Consider the following 23,550-nt stretch of genomic DNA (forward strand, 5'->3'; position numbering starts at 1 on the left):
GTGCTCTGGAATGATTGTTGCTTCATACTTTGTGGGTTTAAAAGTTATTTCATTTTTCTAGAACATGTGCAGCCTGTCTGAATGACATGTTATGCATTTGAGTACTTTGAACAATGATGATGATGAGGTTTTCAATAATGTGTATTTTATTATTTTTTTTGCGCATTTGACTGCTTGGTACATGTCATATGGGGAGGAGGGGTGGGGAGGGATGTGGGCTGATAAATAGTAACTTTTAAGAAAAACAGTTGTCGGGGAAAGTTTCTGTTCTTGTGCCTCATGAAAGCACATACAGTTTTGCATTATATTATATGTTTCGGTGCTCATTAAAAGTCATTTTGTCTGATTTTCTTTTAATAATAATAATGATAATGACGATAATAATAATAATAACCATAATAATGATAATAATAATAATGATGATGATGATGATGATAATAGAAATTTAAAAAAATATCCCATTATGATTTTCTTTTTCAGAATCAGCTTAAAGAGCTTGACAGAAAGCTTGATGCTGATTACAAAAAAGAGCTTGAATCTGTTTATACAGATGTCGAAGCCAAGAACAAGGTATTTGATATAGGGATTCATTACTTTCTTAATGCCTTATAGGGCTGTGCAGCCATCTTTAAATTCTAATCTCTCTTTGTGTGTTTTCAAAATGTTTATGAACTTTTTGTACGCCTTATTTGAATTTTTAGATGAACTTTGAGTGCCGTTGTTGACGAGATCTTGTACTCATCTTGTGTGCTTGCGTGGTCCTAGTGGTATATTAATTATAGTACGTTTTATCCAGTTCAGTGCATTTTATATTCTTCTACAGACTAGAAATGGTAGTTTGATCTAAATCATGCCCCTCTGTCACGCACCTGGAACTTCCTTGTCTTGAAATTTTATTTTTTGCGTTGTTTCCTTCTTTCTCTGTTTTGAAAAAAGCTATCGGATACCACCAGTTTAAGCGGGTGGTTGGAGGGCTCCACTGGTAGGTCCTACTTTTTTACTCTCTCGCTGTTGTTTCTGTCTGTCTGTCTGTCTGTCTGTCTGTCTGTCTCTCTGTCTGTCTCTCTGTCTTACTTTTTCCCTGCGCTAAGTGACCATTATTGTGTCGATGTGCTTCTCTTCACTTAAACAAACAAACAAACCATCAGTTCAATGATAAATTATCTATTTATGGAACAGGAGAAGATGGGTGACCTCTTGAGAAAGCATAAGGAGCAGAGACAAGAGGCCTACAGGGTCGTCAAAGATCTGTCAGATGTTGTGAGTTGAATGATGACATTTCCTATGCAGAAACACAACCTGTAGCTGGGTTTACACTATACTGTATTTCCTGTATTTCATTTAAAGAATGGACTTTAACCCTTAAAACCCTGAATTCTTTTTTTTCATACCTTCCGAGAATCCTGAATTGAAATTGAGATACTAGAAAAAATTAGGTTGGTTCATTGTTTTATTTACTGTGTCTTTAATTGTCGTTAGATTTTACTGTTTTGAAAATGTTATTTATGAATGCACAGTCTGGACAAAAGGGGAAAAGGTTAAAACACTGGTTTCTAGGACCAACTCTATGAGTTACGTCTTGTGTATGATCCCTGACTCCACTTCAGTCAAAGCATCATTAGACCCAGCCGTAGATCTAGCCTCTGGTAGCTCTAGTGGTGATCCCCTGCCACTTCCACTATCTTCAAAATATTCATCGATGTTATGCGGAACATTGCAATCGTCTTCAACGGTCATATTTATCGATATATCCGACTAGGAGATCATTCTTGGGGTCTGGTTCAGGATAAAAAATGTCAACAAATTTGCGGCCTGAAGGCCCTGGCAGCGAAAAGTGACTAATTTTTCTTAAAAACTCGCAAAATTTCCTAACTTTCGGTGTAGAACTGCTCTCATGGCATTATTGGTACTTTCTGCTCGCAACAGAGTCAGCTGGAGTTATATCCCCTGTTTCTAGCACTGGTAATTAAACGATAAAGTTGACCAGCGGTTACCAGCGGTATAGGAAAATACGGCGTCAGCTGTTACCAGCAGTATAGGGTTTTACGGGTTAATACAGAAATATTAGTAAAGAGATATTAATTTTTTAGTTGATTAAAGGCATTATTTTGTCGTAAAATATAAGTATCACTTTTGAAAATATATTGATGTTTATTGAACATAATGTCCGAGCTGAAGATGGCCTGAAATGAGATCTTTCATTTTTAATTTAAAAATTCTACAACACTGAAATTATTTTAGTAATTTATTTCAATCGCAATGGATAAATAAGTTTTTAAAATTAAAAAAATTATAGTAGAGGGTTTTACTGCGCTCACAACTACATAAGGTCATATGAGCGCCAGATAAATAAGTGTGTCGTATTTGATTGAAGGATGTTTGAAGTCCTTTCAGTGAAAGAAAATACTATCACTGTTATGTTCCTAATTTTTCAATTTTTAAAGGGTTAATAAGCAATAGACTTGATTGGAATTGGTACAGGAGAAGAAGCAGATGATGGACCTGATGGACAAACAACAGCAGACGGAAGAGAATGAACTTACTTACAAGTTGGCTCTACAGCAGAATGAGGAGGCGGAGAAGTTGAGAAAGGTACGTTGTTTTTGGGGAGCCGACCTTTCAAAACTTAAAACAAGGAGTTTTTCCCTCCATGAAAATAATTTGTATCACAGAATAGGTATTTACTTTTTAAACTGTGTGTTCAGCTATGGAGCATTTATGTTTTGTTGTTTTAATGAGATAAAGTTGTGTTTCTGAAATGGTGGTATGCAATATTGGGAAGTTGAACGGTAAGCAATGTTTGGGAGTTGAAACACTCAAAAGGAAGTTCTAATGAAGGATTCACCCTCATAGAAAATAATTTCACTGTTTGGAGATTTTGCTACACGGTGTCCGGTTTTTCCCTAAGACAAGTACTTATTCATATTAACAATGTAATCCTTTCTCATGGTGTTAATTATATGTAATTTTTGTTACTTGAGTTATGTTTCCCTTTCTTCTGTATTATGTGCTTTATTTCCCCTTTTGAACAAAGTGCGTATCATGCCTATTTTTATTTTATTTTTCACATTCACTAAAGTTTGCATGGAGTGCTGCATATTTAGACCCTTTTTGAACGACAACTTGGCTTCCCCTCCCTCTCTCCCTCCACCTCCCCCTCAAACTCCTCCACCTTCTCCTTCATCTCTCTTCTTACTATTCCTCACTGAGACCTCTTTAAATTCAAAGCATGCTACCCCATGTCTCTACAGGAATTTGCTATCAGAAAGCGTATGAACATCAAAGAACTGCAGTCATACTACATGGATGATGTTGTGAAAGAAGGAGATCTTAATGCACAGAAAGCTGAGTGGCTTATCAAACAGCACAAAGAACAGCAAGAAGAAATTCATCGAATGTACGATGATGAAATTTCCAGGCAAAGAATGAACTTGGAGGAAAAACTTGCAAGGAGAAAAGCTTTAGCGCAAGCTAGTGTAAGTGGCCAATAAAATGAATTCGTTATTTCAACACAGGCATTCTTTCAAGAATGCAAAAGCATTAGACATATTGTTATCCTTTTGTATGATCTTTACTAATTGGTCTCTTAATTTTCTGAAGGAATTTATTTTGATATCTCAAGTATGGTTGTATTTTCAAAGTTTATTCCCTCAAAGGCTTTCTTGTAGGAACTAAGATCTTCTTTTACTTAATCAGCAATTGAGATCATAGCTTTTAATTATGTAGTGTTGAGTTTTGACAGCAAAACTTTTATTTGTGAATAAACAAGCACTTGTTTCCAGTGTCTGCAAAAAAATGAGCCAATAAATGAATTACTTGCTGTATCGGACTGCGAGTGGGCAGAGGTTTACTGGTTCCCCACAAAAGTTCATTATTCATTTTTGGAGATGCTGCTTGTTTGTGATATTGTGAAAGAGCGGGGAGCTGAGTCAGGGACGCTAATCTGGGCTGCATGCAAGGTCACCTTGCTTGATAGTTTCTTTAGGAGTATATCTAATGAATCTTAGCAAGGCCTATTAAGCACTTGCCCGGACACTATGATAATACAGCCCGCCCATTGTTAGACCTAGTGTGTCATGCAGCCTCTCCTTGTCTATGAATTGGGGTGCAACGAGCATGCCATGTGCTGAATTGGTGATTAGCGATATACCTAGAGTCAAAAGCGAATGATATTAGTGAATCGTTTAACTCAGTGCTCTCAAACCGGTCCACTCATTTTTGAGTGGACTTTTCTGTGCTTGTGAGTTAAAAATCAGTGTGGAGCGCTGGCAAAACCACTCCTGTTTAGTCCTTAGGAATTAAATAAAATTTTATCCTTTTCAATACCAAAATGCATGCAGATGTGACCTGGAGTTATGTGCACTATTGCAATGAATTTTAAACTATCAGTTCTTCAGAATTTATAAAGTATGCTTTCTTGTAACCAGGTGATATTAGTGTCTTTTATTTTAGAATTTTGTCTTCGTATAGATTTGAAAAGTTTGTCATTGTGTCAGCTTATGTTTTTTTTAGAATCTGTCTTTGGACCCTTTTAAAATTCTGTTTTTATGCACTTGTCATTGTACAGATTTTATTCCTTTGTCGTTATTTTGTACTACTGTTATTATAGGAAACCCAGGAAGACGATCATAGTGATCTTCTCAACGCTGTGGCTGCTATTCAACTGACCCTCCTCACTAAGCTGAAAAAGTAAGACCTTTCATTGTGATTTATTGCGAAAGATTTGAATTCTTAGCAAGAGGGAATTGGTCTTCATTGACCTTCAGTGAGTGCTAGCTGTTATAACAGTGTTGTTAAGCTCAACTTTGTTCTTTTGCTCAGCTAGAAATATGAAATAGGTGTTGGTGTTGAAGTAGTGTTCTTTCCAACTATTTTTCCTTCATAGTATTTGATACATACTTCTTTCAGATTTTTTTCTTGTTTTGATTCATTTGTGAAATGATGATTATGTTTATCAGATTTGCTAGATGAATAATTTGAGTAAAGAAAGAAAGCTGTTCTAATTTTTATCAAACCTTTCTTACTTGCTCTAAAAAATACTAGAAAGTTTTTTTTCCAGAATCAAAATATTTTTTTTTGTGAGCTGGTCTCATGCTGTGTCTTAAATATCTCTTTGTCATCATCTTTGCTTCTCTTTATATCTTCAAAAGACAGATATAATTTTTTCCCCCTACAGGTCTGGCCAGTTGAGTTCTGATCAGATAGATGAATATGTGAAAGATGCTAGAAATGAAATTGGACTTGTTAAAGACAAATTGGATAAAAGCAAGGAGTTGAAAGAGGAAGAAATGTTTAAACGCATGAGCCAGAGCAAAAGAAAATCTTTGGCAGACCAGGTGAGCCGTGATGAAGTTGATCTATTCTGTTACTTTTTTTGGATTGAATTTGGCATTACAGGAATTTGTAATCCATTCAGAGTTCTGAAATATTGAAAATAGTTATTGTGAATACTGTTTCTGTTTTTACTTGACTGAGGCATTTAAAAAAAAAAGAAATTAACATAGCTCCCTATTTTGAATGACTGTGAACCCCCAAAAAGGGTACTCATTAACCCTTTAATCTCCGTTCATGTATATTTTCCTCTCAAGTTCTCCTTCTCCAAGGCCCAGTCGAGTAGATTTTCTTCACAGGGCACTGGCCACCTCAAACCCAATCAGTGAAATCTATCTTTTTGTCTCTGAAAAGTATTCTATGTTATTTTGTAAAAATTCAAACAAAGGCAGTATAGAATTTTTAAATCTGCAAAAAATTACAGACACGATTAGTATTGGTTGGGCCAAAGGGATTAAGGACTCTGTGTTATCTGTGCCAGAGGGAAATGAGGGCTAAAATTAGCCCAGTGTTGTAAGAATTAAGAGTTTACTTAATTCAGTGCTTGATAAGCTGGTGTCTCATGCTGTCTCTCTGGCCTGTTATCCTATATATTTTAAACTGTTCTGCTTTCATTGTTGATTGAACATGTATCTATGAAGATGACTTTTGTTAAATATTGCCCCCAAAACAGATGTGCGAATAGGAACTGATCTATGTATGTTAATGTTTGTCACAGAACAGGAACAGCATTTCAACTTTGTTTTTGGATTTCTGAAGTTTTATAGGAATCAAATATTTTGATAATGTAGTCAGTACTTTTACTAAAAGTCACTGAAGAATAACAAGTATGTACATCTACAACCCCCCCCTCCCCCCTCAGATAAATAAACACGCAGCTGAACTGCAGGAATACATCAGCAAGAATAAGAGCCAGCAAACTGAGGGTCCTGTGGGTATGTCTTTTTACATAGAACATTTTCTTTTTGACGAGATTTATTTTCTACGTACCACTCTGTGTATTTAATGATATCTTTGTACTTTTCAGGATTTTTTTTTTCTTTTTCTTCGCTGAATTGAACCTTTGTAATTTTGTGAATAAGACGTTTATTTTTCTCCACATTTCACCTTCACCTGTGTGGAGCATATGAAGAATGTAGTCAGCAGCTCAAACAACTTTTGTTTAGAGGAAAACTGTTTTTACGTTATTCCATTCCAGTCATGTTTAAGATGCTTGTCATTTCAGATGTATTTAACTGCATGAGGAATAGAAATTTTAAAAAATGTCTTCTTTTTTTTTCATTTTGTAAAATGCCCTATTTTCAAAAATCAGATGGTTACACGAACATGTGGAATACTTGCTTTGAGAGTAGGAACCATTGCATGGAAAAGAAAATCTTGTCTGTTTGTAGATCCGTTGTCGTACGTGAATGGTCTGTTGACCCTGAAGTCGAAGCACCGCAAGGAACTGACAATGCTGGAGAACCAGATTGACGAGGCTCATGCAAAGGAACTTGAAACAGTTAGAGATCAGCTGGCTGAGGGATCCAAAGAAGAACTCAAGACCATGGAAAGGAACTTGATTGAGAAACTGAAGAGTGATGGTGAGATCAGAACAGTTGATTTTTATGAGATTACTCTTGTTTTCAAATGTTTTGTTTGTTTTTCCCTTTTGCAATGTTTTCCCATTTGAATGTATACACGGTCTGCATGTTTGTAACTTTGCCCCTCAAGCAGAACATGGCTATTATTTTGCTGACTTGGTGATAAATGCAACAGTAGCGACATCATTCTTGAAAATTGAAAATTACTTCAACACCAACCCCCCCACCTTAAAGTAATTTTCTGAAATGTAACACATAAATAAATATGCCACAGGCTCTCAAAGTGTTCCTTACATTTAAAAGAAATACAGTTTGCCATAAAACTACATTCCAGTAACAAAATGCGAATTGCATTGTGGAAGGGACTCTTTCTTCATATATTGAAAGTGAGAAATAACGTTTCAGAATTTTTTTTTTGCGATGCAGAAAATTTTACTTTGTTATATTTTGACAATTCTGTCCTTTAGGAATGCAAGATGAGGCCATAAATAAAATCTTGAAGACCCATGACAAGACTGTGAGTGAGCTCACTGCCAAGCAGTTGGAAAACAGGAGAAATCAAGAACTGAAACTTAAGGTAAAGTCTTTTTTGTGTGACATCGAATAATTGGGACGTATTTGCAGTCATTATGAGTCAACGTTCTGTCCCTCTATTCCAGCACAGGTTGTTCTTTCCTATATCAAAGACCCTTTATTGTTATTTGCTGTTCCTCTCATCTCTTCTGCATCCTGTGTGGTAACTCTTGTCATTTCTCCATCCCCTAGTTTGTGTGTGGTTAGTATGTACTTTTTTAAAGTCTGTCCCTTCAGTTTCTTTCTGGTGTTACTGTTGTCCAATTAGTTCCAGCTGACTTTTACTCTAGGTTCTGTCATACTGACTCTTGGTAAGCTTCGACACAACGTACCACATTCCTTTTGAAAAATTTGTTTTCCTCAGGATGAGCTGGCTCGTCGAAAGAGAGCCTGGGATGATCGGAGGGCTCAAGAAAAGAAGGAACAAGAGGAGTTGAGGGAGCATGAGACTGTCGTTGTGGAGTGAGTATTATATGAAGAAATGAATGGATGACTGATGGAAAAGTCTACAACAGAAGAGCTCAGAAACAAAAGAATAGGAGGAGTAAAAGGAGTATAATCGGAAGCAGTTATCACTAGATGAGTATAATATGAATAAGTGAATAACTGATAAGATGGACAAGTGAATAAATGATAATAGTTAGGTTATGTTAAGGTCTGACCCAAGTACCTTTTCATGTACCCATGATCAAATCAAGTGAGCACATTAATCTGTGACATCACTGAGTTTTTATAAAGAGAATTACCAAGCAGAGTGAGAATGTTAGGCGTTCTGAATATTCTTTCCACTTTTGGGAAAAAGCTAGAACTATTTGTCTTTGTCATGATAAGACGAGACCAGGTCTAGATGGATATATGTGATTGAATAATTTATGAATTCTGCAACTTTTCAGTATTTATTTTTCAGTGTATGTCGGATAGGCTTCAGTGTGTTTAGAATAGCTGCACAGTTTCTGTTGAGATATTTGTAAATTTTATATGTGCAAAAGAGGATAATTTTTAGATAGGACTTGTAAGATGAGCTTTGCTGGCACTGACTTTTCCTGTTTGTGCTCTTTGTGTTTCCTACTTGTTACTTGTTCTTGATGTAAAATGCATACCAATCAATTACTTTTATTTGGATTTGCTTTTAATTTCAGTAAACTGCTGAGCAGTCAGTTGTCTTTCTCTGAAGAAGAAAGAGACAGGATCCTAAAGGAACATGAGAAGCAAATGGTGAAGTTGGAAAACAGGTAAGGAAATAAAGTCATCTTTTTTCATGATGGCAACTTTTGTGATCAGATAGTTTTAGAAATTGTTAACCTTGCTTTTGTTTTTGAGTTTGTGAGATGGAAAAAGATTGGGAAGATACAATTGAACTTGTCTACAGTGGAGTGGCAAAGGAGGGACAGTGAATGTTCCACTTAAGACTTGTTTCTTCTGTAGACTGTGATCTCCAGTTTGGCAGAGTGTAGAGAAAGGTAGGTTTGGGATAGAGAAAGAATGTGATGGATGTTAATGAGCTTGTCGATTTGAATAAAACCAGTTTCTAGTACAATCAGAAATGATTCATTATGAAATTTACTGGGTCAGCCACAATCACTGTCAGCAAGGTTGCAGAGGTCTCAGTTCATCCCCTTATTTTCCCTTCTTGTGTTTTCCTGTTACATCATCATTTCTCTCATTTGATTCTTTTCTTTGTTCCCCTTCTCCACCACATATATAACTGCTGCCCCTTTCTACATCATAATTTGCTGTCCTTAATCTGTAGTGATGCTAATAGTAATTGCATTTATATGGTGCATTTCCATGTTCATAGCATGCTCTATGTGCTTTACAACTATCAAACCTCTAGCAGAGAGATGTGTGAGTCCGTAAGGTGACTATGCTTGTAGTAATATTATTTGTGGTTACTTTCAGTGTTTGGCCTTATTTTTTTTCATATTTAAAGGAAAACTGAACATAAGGAATTGCACTTCTGACATTTACCAGTCTGCCATCCTGTATTCCTTTACACGCAACTTGTATGTTTCATATTTTATCCTTATCTCTCATTGATATTTTTGTAGCCATTGTTCTGTCTCTGTTTATCTGCAACGCTTATTTCTCTTACAGTTTAACTTTGAACAAGCTGCGTCAGACTCGTATGCTGGAAGAAAAAATTGCTCAAAGGAAGGCTGCTCAGATGGAAGAGTTGAGCAAAAAGCAAAATGCTGAGCTGGACGTAAGTTATTGTTTTTAAAAACTAATTCAGATCGCCTCAGTTTAAAACTCCCACATTCGTCTTTTTTCAAAACAGTATATGACAGAGTCTTACACTAGGTAGTCGAGATACTTGCCTGACCTCTCATTTGTTAAGTCTTGCTGTTTTAGCAAAGCTTATTACAGGAAAAATTACCTCAGTATATTCACAATATTCAGGGAGGAGATGTGTCTTTGAATGGCTCTAGGAGCAAGCACTGTTTTGTTTAGGCAGACTCAATGTGGAAATTCAAGTCAAATGTTCAAGAAACATAGATGGAAATATTCTTCAGAAATTGGAAAATTGCTTTCTATGTAATCCATCTTATGCATCCTCATAAGAATAATTAACTAAAAGTGTTCGCCCAAATATGCTTTTCTCTGTAAAGTTAGCTTCATAGACGAGTTGTCGCTTTGCCCCCACTATAGTTGTGTTACAATCATGATGGATTGGATGGTAGGTATTTTTCAGGATGGTGTTGATATTGTAGTATAGATTGAAGTCTTGAATACATATTTTCTGCATCAGCAGTGGCGTCATGTGGTCGAACTTTGAAACATTTCAAAGTTTTAATGTATGGTGTGTTATTTATTGTAACTTTTGACCATGAAGCACAACAGTTGAACACTTTTTCCATGCTTTGACCAATTTGTTACTTAGATATGAGTATGAATTAGAAAAAAATAAATGGGAAAGATTGGTGATCATACCATTATTCTGTAATTACTTACCATTAAAAAAGTAAGTTTGATTTTTAAAGATGTTTACCCTGGATTAAACCTATTACTCTCGTGTTTTCATCCAGAATATGTGTTTCTAAGGGTGCTCATCTTCTTAAATAATTTCCACAGAAACAAAGACAAATTGCTGAAAACAATGGAGAAGAAGATGATGAGGAGACTCATAGGAAGGAACTGATGTTGATGAAAAAACATGCAGAACAAAGGATTGCTCTTGCCCAAGGGCAGGATCTGAACATTGAAGATGAGATGGATGAGGTAAAGATGGGTTATTTGCTGTGTGTTTCTATGAACTGAACATTCCAATGGTTGCAAAGAGGCTATTTCAAAGACTGATGTTATACTGGGATTTAACTCTGAAAAGTAGGCACTTCTACTGACTAGACACTACATTTTTTTTCTTGTTTTCATCATTTATCATAAATATCAGCTTGCTATACAGTACTGAAAGTTACAAATTGTATTCTCATTCGTCAAATGTTCATTTGTTGGAGGGTAACAGAAGCTTGTAGCTTGAAACCTATCTTTTTCATGGTGAATTTGTTATTCGAATGTGAATGTGCGCTTATTTTCAACTAAACTTGCTTCAATGAAACAGGGAATAGTCTACAACTTCAAAGAGTTAAGCTTATTAAGGAGAATTTGTGAGAGTTGAATTGGCTTTGTGTAATGTCTTGTGTGTCCTGCTCCATTCTGTACATTTATCTGATAGCACTAGGTGGTTGAGAATAAACTATTGTATTCCCATATGTACAATGATGCTCGACACCTCATACAGTATGCATTACCCTATGTGTTGTCATTTGTATGTCTTTTAATCTTTGAGGAAGGTTGAAGGAGTGATAGTGTTGGAATTCATACAAACAATTGTTATAATATACCTAACTCAGGAAAATGCTTGTGTAGGAAGTTTTGACTGTTACAGTACAGAGGGTTAAAAAAGTATTTTCCTGAAAATATTTAATATTGTCTGGCATCTTGCTATTGATCCAACAGATCCGGGCTGAAATGACCAAAGAGAGAGCATTGGCTCTGAAGGGTCAAGAGGAAAGACTTGGTGCAATGATCACATCCTTGCAGATGGACAAAGCAAGAGAGGTAGATGTTTTTAAAAAGAAATCTCTAATACGTATAAAAAATTCATGTTATAGTGTATCAAACAAAGAAGTTTCTCTTTTTGTATAACATAGTGAAAGTGATTGACTTTCGTGGTGTCACTAAAAGAAAATTATCCTGACCCTGACCATGATATGCTACAGTGCTGAATGATTCTAGATTGTGTACTCTCTCTCTCTCTCTCTCTCTCTCTCTCTCTCTCTCTCTCTCTCTCTCTCTCTCTCTCTCTCTCTCTCTCTCTCTCTCTCTCTCTCTCTCTCTCTCTCTCTCTCTCTCTCTCTCTCTCTCCTTCCCTCTGTCTCTCTCTTTCTCGCTCTCTCTTTCTCTCTCTCTCTCTCATTGATACTCTACTGCATTGATGTATAAATTATATAGACCCAAAATAAAGACACTCATACCCCCACCACCCCCCCCCCTAAAAAAAATACAAGAAAACAAAACAACAAACCAAAAACCAAAGAAACAAATCCATATAGCTGCAAATTTTAACTCCACCATCTTCTGTTGTATCGCAAGAAATATTAATGAAATGTATTTGTAGCTCATATCAGATGGGGAAACTATGGTTGTTCTCCAGTGGGGTGTAAAAGAATCAATTTCAAGGTTTTTGTTGTTTTTTTCTCTGAAGAGTGCTATTGTATTTTTATTCACATCTGTTTAATTGGATAACTTTTGTTACAGGTGGCAAAAATCGAAGAACAGCAGAAAGCAATAAACAATCTGAAGGCTAATTTGATGGATGACTTGAATGCGAGGGGAATTTTGTCAACTCCGGAAATGGAGAAAATTCTTGATATTCATAAACAAGTAAGTTTCAATTGTGTATATATCGTGTCTTGATAAGATGCTTTGCAATAAATTGATAGATTGTTAAAAAAACATTTTGCAGTACTGATGTTGATAATTTTAAAAATGCTGACTGTTCTGAAAATGATATTCATATTTACTTAAGCATTCATATGTTTGTTCTTTTGGTCAGCTTGGTTGGATATTTTAATATAACAATAGTATATTCTTCGTATAACTCTAAAGGTCTTGCAATTAAATTCCTTCATGTGGTTGAATGATGCATCTGAAGTGATATGTACATTTTGTTAGCTTCACTTTTCTTTTCATTTGAATTTTAATGAGATTAATATGTCATTAAAATTTTTATGTATAACTGCATGTCTTTTTAGGGTCCTGTACAGCCAAAAAATATTCCCCCCTGGGATAATAAAGTATAATGGTATCTTATCCTATCTTATCTTAATTGTAGATAAAACTTGTAGGAAATTGTAAATGGATATAAACTTGCTGATAAAATACAAACTTGGAAGCTGAGTGTAATGAAATTTTGATGAGTTTGTACAGCGAGTAAATGAGTGTCGGAGACTACTGAAGATCCCACTGGAACAATGATATGGCATTTTTGATTTGGCCATGATGGTGTCATGTCTATTCATTGTAGGAAACAGATATTGATAGTTTTCATTACCTTCCAAGATATTTTAAAAATAAATTCAAGATTGTAATATAATATGCTGTTGTTTATATTTAAGGAGCACGAAAAACTCAACCAAAAGCTGGATGGACAAAGGAACAAACAAGAACAGGTAAATTGGATAGGTGGCTTGAGCTGACATTTTTCAGATATATTGAAAGAAAAAATTGCTTACTAATGATTTTGCTTTTGTAAGTGAAGTCATGAACTTGAGATAGACGTTTCTGTTGCTTGAAAGTGTGCATTGTTGTGCGTTGACAAGTCCCAACTTGTTATTTCAAAGCTTGCCCGGAGTTAAAGTTACCTTTTTGTGACTGAGCATCATATCATTTCGGTCTTTCAACTAAATTATGCATGGTGTGGTACAAAAAGTGTTACCTTTAGCAACCATATGTCCGCAGAGGACTTGTATCAAATCGTAAAATGTGCTTAAAGCACTTTTGACATCAGATGCTCTGTCAGTTTTCTCAAGATCGTCAAGACTTGTAATTGCCTGTTTTGCAAATTTTGTTTGCCTTGATTTGTGAGGAGGAAAGTTTTGTCACTGCAATACTGTATTTGTATGTCAACATATTTGTGCCTCTCTTCATATTTGTTTTTGTGTATTGTAACAGCATACATTAATTAAGGATTTTGATAACATTTCAAGTTTCTTGTTCAAGACAGCTGCTCATGTGCACACATAATAATTTCCAATTTTGCTGACTTTTGTCTGAACAAACCCCCCAGGTGGAGGCAGGTTTATTATCCGTTTGCCTTGCATACACTGGTCAGAATATAGAAGATAGAATGTAGTCTTAAACCCATATATTCATGCTTCTAATTGTAAGGATATACATATAAAAACTTGAATGAATTATGGTAATAGCATTGTAACTTATAAAAAGGCAACTTTTTGTTCTTGTTAGAGGAATCCTATTTAGTTGTTTTATGAACCTTGTAAAACTTTTTTTGTTTATAAGTTTTAAGAATAATGTTTGTGATCACACGGTTGTACTATTACCTATTAAAAATGAAAGTGTTGATCTGGCATTTGAATTTGTTTAACGGTAGTAATATTCTTAGAATTCTTTTAAATATTATGAAAGCTTCAGAAACATGAGCTCCAAGACTTAATGGAATATTTGAACCAAGTGTTATTTTCTTTATCTTGTAGATGGTGAAGTGACTTGACAATGAGGTGTATGTTTTTCAGATGCTTCGTGCCAAACTCCAGGAGCGACTGATGCAGCGAGAGAAGTCCATGGTGGAGAGACAAGACAATGAGATGAGGTCCATACTTCAGAAAGCCACCAACAAAGCTAGTGCTAAGATCCGGAGAATGCTTCTCATGCATAAGCACATTGTGGAAATGGAGAAATTTAAGTAAGCTGAAATTGAAATTTGAGTAAGGGGGAAGGGGAGGGGCCCATATATACTTTCCTCCCCTCTCCATCAATACTCTCTGTTTTATGTCCACAGTACATTTGCTTTTATGAATTTTTGCAAGATCTATTATTTGAGAGAGCATAAAGTGTATTGAGTTCAGTCATAGAATTTCCTATCCACAATGACTGAATTTTGGTAGTCGTCAAATGTTCCAAAATACAATAATTGTAATTTTATTGTGCAAACCAGCTTCTTGTTTAGGTGACCACTTCTGAGAGTTGCCTGGTCATTTTTCATTTTCTTTACCTGCATATTGCAACCATGTCTGTAACACAGTCATGACCCTATTTAAACAAAGCCTGAATCATGACACAAAAGGAAGAAATATTCTTGGAGATACATGACTGCCAATCATTCAATTTACGAAGTAAGCAGCATTCTTCTTGCTCAAAGCTGTGTTTTTTAAAATTTTTTTAGTTTGCTTTGCTGTTATGGATTTTTACATAACTGTTTAGGGCTTTGATATGTGACACTTGTTCTGGGCGTAACACAGCACGTAAACCAAATGGAACAACTAGCTACATAGGGCTACAATCCCTCTTATTGTTTGTGTTCATGCTGTGTGGATATGTAGGAAAGTAGAGCTCTAGGAAGCTGACATTCATGACTTTGCATGTAGGTTAGCACTGCTTTTTGCTTATGTATGATATGCAGGACTCTGTCAAGCTAAAAGTACATATATACTTTTTGGTGCCTACAGAAGAGGTAACAACTTTTAACCCTATCCGTACATAGTGTTTTACTATCGTATCCATACGACGTGGGGAACTCTGTGCCCCCACTTTCCAAAGAGGAAATTTACTCGTTTATCCGATCTGTATGCTTTGCATAGCAGTCTGTCAAAATGATTTTTTGAGTATACTGAAAGTTTCAAAGAGACCTTCGCACTAGAAGTATTCTTAAATACCAAATGATCCCAGGCGTACGGATAAGGTTAAAATGTTCTTCTGTGCAACCATTTTCTGAAGGGAGATTACCTCAACCTCTCTGGGGCATCTGCCATGTGTAAGGAAAAACACAAGTTTTGTTGTAGGCCTATGTCTTCTCTCCCATTGCCTCCAAGAACATCTGAAGCAAAAACACTTTGAATGTCTGGCAAGTAAAATCCAAAGCTTATGCAATTACCCTAATCACAAAGTAGAGGATTAATCTATTGACAGAACAGTGTTTTGTTTGAATGGTAATGTTTTAGTACATCCTATCATATTGGAGAAGTGGTAATGATATTTTTTGTCTTTCTTAAACTATATTATGGGAGTTTTGCAATCAAATATGCTCTCAATGGGATATTCCAGACCCCCCCCCATTAACAATTAAAGTAAAAATATTGAAAAGAGAGTCATCAGTGCAGGTAAAAAGGTAAAAACACTCTTGGTGTGAAGAACTGTTTGTGGATGATGGGGGAGTGTCATATATAGGGTACATAACATTCTGGTTTCCTTCAGCTGTCCTGACTGTTGTGGGACCGAGTGAGTTAAAATGGCCATGGTCATTTGCTCCTTTTATTTCAGTGTTATTTCACGTATTTCCACTGATTCATGTGCTCTCTTTGGCTGTTGCATGATCCAACTGAACGGAGGGAGTAGTATGACACACTTAGCTGCAAGTGTGTTATAGTGTGCTCTTTGTTAACTCACTGAATACTGGCCCCTTTCACAAATCACTAGCGCTGAGTACTGGCATTTTTGGGGGTATTTCAAAACACCACCACAACTCTCAGAATTACCCTATTGTAATTATTTTTTGACACAGTAAAGTAGCGTTCAAGCTTAATCTATTGCAAAAAATTTAAGTTCTCTAAGTCTAATACTTTAATTCATATGATTGTTCAAAATTGGAACGAATTTGATTTTTCGAAAAATTTCCAGAGACATGACAGATAGAATGAAATTCACAACAACAACAAAAATAAAAGTTCAAAGTGTTCTGTTTTGATTTGTATCCATGTGTGAGTGTTTGGTGAAAATATAAAAGCTGGTCTGTGCGTTTATTCAGTCCCATACACTGAATTACATGACACAGATGTAGGTAACGAAGTTGTGATTTCATCGCGCGGACAACACAACAGTACTAGTGCTAGATTTAGCCCTAAAACTATGACTCGGGCCGTGTTCGGGTACCTATCCAGGGTCTTAACTATCAGACACATCATATCCTGAGTCACTAGAACTAGCAAAACGTACAACAGTATCGAAAACAGCGAAATTATTTGATTCTTGTTCATGCAACCGTTACTTCGACACAACTATCGGATTACTATCATTTGTATAGAAAAAACATAACGCGAGTTCCGGTCAGGTCAACCCCAGATGAGGTGACTGTCCTTCACCTTCAATTGCTTAAAAATTTACCACGAAACTTCCGCCAAACTCGGCACGAAGCGAAACAAGAGGCAAAACTAGCACTGGAGTCCGTTCCCGTTCATGTGACGGGAGCACAAGATACGAAACAAAACCGTCGGGGGTACGGGATCAGTACCTGCGAACCAACCGACCGCCCCGTACCCGTGATGGGATCCGTAGTCAGTGAGTTAAAGGGAGTTCTTGTATTTTGAAAAGTAGAGAAAGTTCTCAATTTCATGTTTATCAAGTTAATGTTTGTGTCCATGCAAACTGGTTGTGGTATGTATTGTTTTTCTTCATAGTAATTCAAATAACTTTGCCTTACTGCCTTACTTAGTTAAATTTATTCATTCATTCATCGTTCATTTTGCTATCATGCAATTTGAAAAATTGATAATATCATGTAGGAATAAGATAATGTGTTGAATTAAGAAATATACATTTATTTTCTTTTTCAGGAACAAACTGGACAGAGAAATTAACCAATCTCTAGAAAATACAAAAAGAGATTTTGATATCCAGAAGCAAAAGATTGTTCAAGAACAGGTACTGTTCAAGCTTAATCTTTAAGTTGTAGTGTAAACTACTCAAAGTTTATGTGTGTTCATCAGCTTGCATTATGGAATAAAAGGGCTCAATTTCCCTTTATGTTTTTGTCTCGGTATGTTTGAATCTGTAAATGATTATTTTCTGTATCTGAAAAGTAATTTTCTTTATCTATAGACATATTTCAGAATGTACTTAGGTCCCACAACCAGCTAACCCATGCTGACTTTTGGCTTGTCTGTTCTCAAAAAGGTTATATAAAGTATAGAGAAGATTGGAAATTGAAAAAAGAAGGGAAATTTGTCAATTTTAGAGGACTTATATCCTTCAGAAAAATGTTAATTTCTAACAGCAATAGCATAGTAAGCATTTCCTCTGAAATGTCTTTTTTTTCCCCTCAACGCACAGGACAGTGGTAAAAAAGAAAGTGTCCCTTTTTCATCCTGTGCAATATGGCTGAAGTCACAAACCAACTACTTTTGATGTATTCTTTGTGCTCACCGTGAAAACTTTTATCCCCATTTGTCTGTTTGATTTCTGTTAAGTAAATGATTAATTTTGTTCTTTTTTTCCTTTTGAGGAATTACATTTCATCGCTGGACTTGTGAAAGTTGGCAAATTGAGTCGCAATGAACTCACAGATGTCTTGCACATGCTATTCCCTGGCAAGACAGAGGAGTCCATCAGTGAAATGCTCAACAAAATCTATGAGGAGGATCAAAACAGCAAAAACATGTAAGCTGAAATTCAATTTGTAGATCAGTTGAGTTTTTCTTTTAATATTCTGTTGTTTAAAAAAAAATCCCTTTGTGTGTCACAACTTGTTTGTAGCCATTTAACACTTCTCCAGCGTGTAACATATTTTCTCATCTTGAGAACCCTGGTTTCATGCAATTCTGCTGCTGGTTTGTATTGCAGTTTTCATTCATGAGCGAGAACAGGAGCTGCAGCTATCTCTGACCTGGTATTTTACTGTAGGTGTAAAATCCCCGGTCAGTGCAAGCAGTTTTAATGGAAATCACCTCCAGTGGTGCTTTTTAGGAAGCAGGTTTTTTTTTGTTGCTTATAGCAGGAGAAGTGTTTGTGATGTAAATATAGTTGTCTGCGATATAAGATCCCAGGGCATGTCAGTTCAGTTCTGGCCACAGGAAGAGGAGAATAAAGACTCAAAATTGAATTTTTGAAATTTGTGGCATGTTCAGACAATATAGTTGGTCAATCACATTCAAAACTTGCCCATTCGGCTAACTTAACCAATTTGTTGTCGTATACCTGAGCACTGGGATCTGAGGCGGAGACTGCTGTAGTGACCTTACCTGGTAGCCAAGGTAAAGCTGCCCATTGCTTATGCTGTGAGTCTTCATTGCCTGAAAAAAATTAATACGTAGGATCTGAAGTGTTCTGTTTTCTAAAGAGTCTGCCTTTTGTTTTTGTGCATTGTTTCTTCTTTCTTTTGATCCTCCACTCAAGCTTATTTGTTGAATTGTCTGTTGATAATCTTTGTATGAAACTATTTACGACAGCAACAGAGTAAATATCGGGTTTCTTGTCACAGAGGCTGGAAAAGCAAATTGTTCTTAAAGTGGAGTTGTTCAGTGCACTGTCCATAATTACTTTTCAATGGCTTTCATAGTGTATTATAAACTTTTCAGTTGAAACCCCCCCCTAAAAAAAAAACAACAATAAAAAACAACAAAACAACAAAACATTGACATCTTGGGATAACAGCAACATGGCAATCCTGGGATGGCTTTTTCTTTTAAATGTTATAAGTTTCTTAGTTCAGAAAATGGGGCATGGCAATATTGGGTTTTATCATGCTAGAATGCTGGACCACTGGACTACTCAGTGTGGTTTCCTTTATCCCAGGTTGTTTTTTCAAGACACCCACTCCCCTCCTCCCCAACATTCCTTGGCTTGTTTATCTCAGAGAACCTGTCTCTGAAACATTCTTACTGCACTTAAAAAGGTGTTCTACTCACATGATGAGATACAATACGATATGATACTTTTAAGGAGGGGACTACTTTTTTTCTAGAGGACAAATATTTGTCTAAATAATAGAGATCTGCAAGGTGTTATTATTTAATTTGAGTGATAAATAATTTTGTATGTTTTTGAGATAACATTCATTTGTTTTGAGTATTGTTCATTTTATATGATGTAAATTTTCTCTTAACTCTTGAGTCATGCTGACAAGCTGGGACAAAAGAACAATGGTTTTGCAGTCTATACCTCTTAAAAATGAAAATCTGAATTTACCTCTCTTAAATTTTTCCTATTGACATAAAATATTCAGATCTGGAGCGTACGTACGTAGAATTATGCACTTGTTGGTTGCAGTGTCTTTTCAAAATGGCAAAAAAAAAAATGTCATAGCTCTTCAATGATAGATCTTTCTCTTTTGTTTCCTCTAATTTATCGTTTGAGGAAGCACAAGCTCACGTTTCCCTCAGGGTGTTTTGGTATTTGAAAGTTCTTAAAAAAAAAAATCAAATATAAAAAAACACTTAAGGCAACTCACGCTTGTTATTCGTCTATATTCAAGTGCATGGTGTTTTTGATAAAAGTGTTGCCATTTTTAAAGTACATGTGTGATAAAGGTTGTAATATTCAGTTAATTTTGCATGAAGATTCTCTCAAATGTTTTATTAATTCTGGTACAAAGTTTTACCTCAGTTTTTGCTCCTACTAAATCCTTTATTGTTTTCTGGTTTAATCTTTAAAAAAAAATATTTTGAAACATTGGATTGTAGATGTAGTCTGCTTTTTTAGCAATTTTTTTTTTGGTGCTCTACATCCACTAATATCTCTGATGCGTTGTTCTCAGTGCAGTTTCAGTGCTTTTGCTTTTTCACTGCTGGCTCATTTTGTGGTTGATGTTGTCAATAGACTGGACCTGGACTTATAAAGTGTGATGTCAGCCTAACTTTTGTCCTGCTTTTCTTTTTCTTTTGTCTTTGTTGTGATAATTTTCATAATTTTTATGATTTCCTTGTAATGTTGAAACTTTTTGTTTGGCCAACTTTTAGTTTAGTTAACTTTTATGGTACAAGTGGTTGGAGGGTCCTGTATCTTTTCTTTTCCTTTGTAGTTTCTATCAGTTTGTCTTACTTTTTACCTGCCCTAAATGATTATTATTATTGTGTCTATGTTGCTTCTTTACTCCAACTCAAGCTTTTTTTAAAGTCTGAATTTTAAAAAAAAATGCCTTTTAGAGATTGTGATCAGAAAGTTTGCCACTTGACAGTAGTTCTTAGTGTCAAAGATGAACAAATTGAAGTCTTGGTTTCATGCTTGTGTGAGATATAAACCTCTTAGAGGGAACTTTGTCTCCTTTGAGGTCACCTGTGAGTCATGTGTGAGATATAAACCTCTTAGAGGGAACTTTGTCTCCTTTGAGGTCACCTGTGAGTCATGTGTGAGATATAAACCTCTTAGAGTGAACTTTGTCTCCTTTGAGGTCACCTGTGAGTCATGTGTGAGATATAAACCTCTTAGAGTGAACTTTGTCTCCTTTGAGGTCACCTGTGAGTCATGTGTGAGATATAAACCTCTTAGAGTGAACTTTGTCTCCTTTGAGGTCACCTGTGAGTCATGTGTGAGATATAAACCTCTTAGAGTGAACTTTGTCTCCTTTGAGGTCACCTGTGAGTCATGTGTGAGATATAAACCTCTTAGAGTGAACTTTGTCTCCTTTGAGGTCACCTGTGAGTCATGTGTGAGATATAAACCTCTTAGAGTGAACTTTGTCTCCTTTGAGGTCACCTGTGAGTCATGTGTGAGATATAAACCTCTTAGAGTGAACTTTGTCTCCTTTGAGGTCACCTGTGAGTCATGTGTGAGATATAAACCTCTTAGAGTGAACTTTGTCTCCTTTGAGGTCACCTGTGAGTCATGTGTGAGATATAAACCTCTTAGAGTGAACTTTGTCTCCTTTGAGGTCACCTGTGAGTCATGTGTGAGATATAAACCTCTTAGAGTGAACTTTGTCTCCTTTGAGGTCACCTGTGAGTCATGTGTGAGATATAAACCTCTTAGAGTGAACTTTGTCTCCTTTGAGGTCACCTGTGAGTCATGTGTGAGATATAAACCTCTTAGAGTGAACTTTGTCTCCTTTGAGGTCACCTGTGAGTCATGTGTGAGATATAAACCTCTTAGAGTGAACTTTGTCTCCTTTGAGGTCACCTGTGAGTCATGTGTGAGATATAAACCTCTTAGAGTGAACTTTGTCTCCTTTGAGGTCACCTGTGAGTCATGTGTGAGATATAAACCTCTTAGAGTGAACTTTGTCTCCTTTGAGGTCACCTGTGAGTCATGTGTGAGATATAAACCTCTTAGAGTGAACTTTGTCTCCTTTGAGGTCACCTGTGAGTCATGTGTGAGATATAAACCTCTTAGAGTGAACTTTGTCTCCTTTGAGGTCACCTGTGAGTCATGAAGCTCTCTGGTAATTATTGTTCATGTTTCCCTCCTTTGGTCTCTCATTTTTCCATCTTCTTAGTTCTCTATTTTTCCCTTCCAGATTGAAGGGGCTGTTAACTATACTGAGTAAGCAATGTTCATATAAAGTAATTAGGCCAAGTTTCTTACTAGAATTTATTGTCCCTTATGTTTCTCTATATATGGGCTGATTTTAAGTACTCTGCATGTTCTTTTTGATCTGTTTCTTCTTTATTTTTCAATTGTCAAAGTAGCCAAGGTTTGTTTTACATGTGAAAGGTATGCACTTGACCTCAAGTTTTTTCTGAGAAGACTCCATGCTTGACTCCGTGTAGGTGTTTATCACTTTGCGGTCATTTGGTGCAATAATGCGACGGTGAAAATTATCCGTACCAGTCACTGCGCCAGGCCTGAGAAGTCCATTGCAGTCACTCTCTTAGCTGGGTGACCAGATTGGATATTTACTACTGCTGGCTGTGTGACTGCAAAGTGTAAAAAAAAACCACCTTAAAATTAAAAGTCCCAAATTATTTATGGACTTTGCGGACACAAATCCAGGAATGCATCAGGTTCCTGATGTTTTTGCTTCAGAGCTTGCAGTCTGAGTCGTGTTTCTGCATCGAGTAGGTTTCATGCTTATTCATGTTCTGAATTTATTTGAATATTTTCCTCATTTGTTTTATTTGCACACCTCACTGAGTGTATAACAGTAAGGTCAGGGATTTTCAGATAGTTCTGTCTATGTTATGTTTCTACTAATGCAAGTTAGTGAATGTTAACAAAAGATTTGAGTGGAACTCTATTTTGCAAGCATTTTATATTGTTTCAAGCAAGTCGGAAAGGACCATTGTGATAGCCAGGACATCTGCTTAAGTTTCTCCATCATAAAAGTCACACCAGAAGAAAAAATTAGTGGAACCTTACATGCACCTTTGGCAATCCCATCTTGTGTAGTGGGAATAAAATGGGATTTAAATGAATTCTTTTCTTTTTTTGTTGGATTAAATGGCCTGATATTTTGCTACTTTACAAATGTTTTTATAACAACTGGGATTGAATTATCATTTATGAAACTGTAATTTGTAACAATATATGGAATCTGTTCTTAGAATGCAGGGGTGCTCCAGTACGAAATCATTGTTTGCTCACCTTTGAGAGTGTTATTTCATAATGTTTCCTTTTATTTATGTTTTGTTTCTCTCAATTTTTTGGGTTGGTTCAAGTTCCTTAATTGTATTTCTGAACTATGAACATGAAAACGCCTCTGGGGTATGGCTTAGGTCAGGATGGCTTCTGTTTAACATTTTAGGGGTTCTGTCATTCATTCTGTAGTTTACTCAAATGTAAATAGATAAGGTTTTGTTTCTCTACCAAAAAACCCTCCAAAAACGTTTGTTTTGTGCTTTTGCTAAAAAAAACCCAGTGTATTTGGATTGAAGAAACGTGGACTTACTTAGAAAGGGGTATGTGAATACATCATAATCTAATAGTTCTCCATTCAAACAATTTATTTTTAGGAGAGGCAAACAAGACGGGGAAGAATTTGTTTCAGTAATATTATACATTACACATTGATGTACTATGATTATTTAACTGGCTCAATCAAGGGAAATAAACATGTCTTAAATCAATGTCCATTTTCACAAAAATGCTCTGAAATATTTGTAGCATTGAAATTATGATTGTTGCTGGTGAATATGCAGCAGTGGAATTAGTTGTTTTTTTTCAAGAGGATGAAAAAATA

General features: G+C 35.9%; 1 protein-coding gene across 2 annotated transcripts in view; it reads left to right on the top strand.

The window, feature by feature from the left end:
- Positions 1–23,550, top strand: part of LOC101860895 (myosin-9) — a 45,202-nt gene that overhangs the window by 18,180 nt on the left and 3,472 nt on the right. Inside the window, exons 11-30 of one of the 2 annotated variants that reach the window (XM_005098530.3) lie at positions 481–570; positions 1,180–1,260; positions 2,482–2,592; positions 3,252–3,476; positions 4,610–4,689; positions 5,177–5,336; positions 6,194–6,266; positions 6,723–6,914; positions 7,382–7,491; positions 7,852–7,949; positions 8,627–8,719; positions 9,582–9,690; positions 10,560–10,706; positions 11,445–11,546; positions 12,246–12,371; positions 13,106–13,159; positions 14,243–14,412; positions 17,276–17,363; positions 17,944–18,098; positions 19,663–19,675. In XM_005098530.3, coding sequence (XP_005098587.1) covers positions 481–570; positions 1,180–1,260; positions 2,482–2,592; positions 3,252–3,476; positions 4,610–4,689; positions 5,177–5,336; positions 6,194–6,266; positions 6,723–6,914; positions 7,382–7,491; positions 7,852–7,949; positions 8,627–8,719; positions 9,582–9,690; positions 10,560–10,706; positions 11,445–11,546; positions 12,246–12,371; positions 13,106–13,159; positions 14,243–14,412; positions 17,276–17,363; positions 17,944–18,098; positions 19,663–19,675 — 2,277 coding nt within the window. The remainder of the gene's footprint in view (positions 1–480; positions 571–1,179; positions 1,261–2,481; positions 2,593–3,251; positions 3,477–4,609; positions 4,690–5,176; positions 5,337–6,193; positions 6,267–6,722; positions 6,915–7,381; positions 7,492–7,851; positions 7,950–8,626; positions 8,720–9,581; positions 9,691–10,559; positions 10,707–11,444; positions 11,547–12,245; positions 12,372–13,105; positions 13,160–14,242; positions 14,413–17,275; positions 17,364–17,943; positions 18,099–19,662; positions 19,676–23,550) is intronic. The other variant, XM_005098529.3, reaches the window with a different exon arrangement.

Source organism: Aplysia californica, unplaced genomic scaffold (assembly GCF_000002075.1).
Source record: "Aplysia californica isolate F4 #8 unplaced genomic scaffold, AplCal3.0 scaffold00185, whole genome shotgun sequence".
In the NCBI taxonomy this organism is placed as follows: domain Eukaryota; kingdom Metazoa; phylum Mollusca; class Gastropoda; order Aplysiida; family Aplysiidae; genus Aplysia; species Aplysia californica.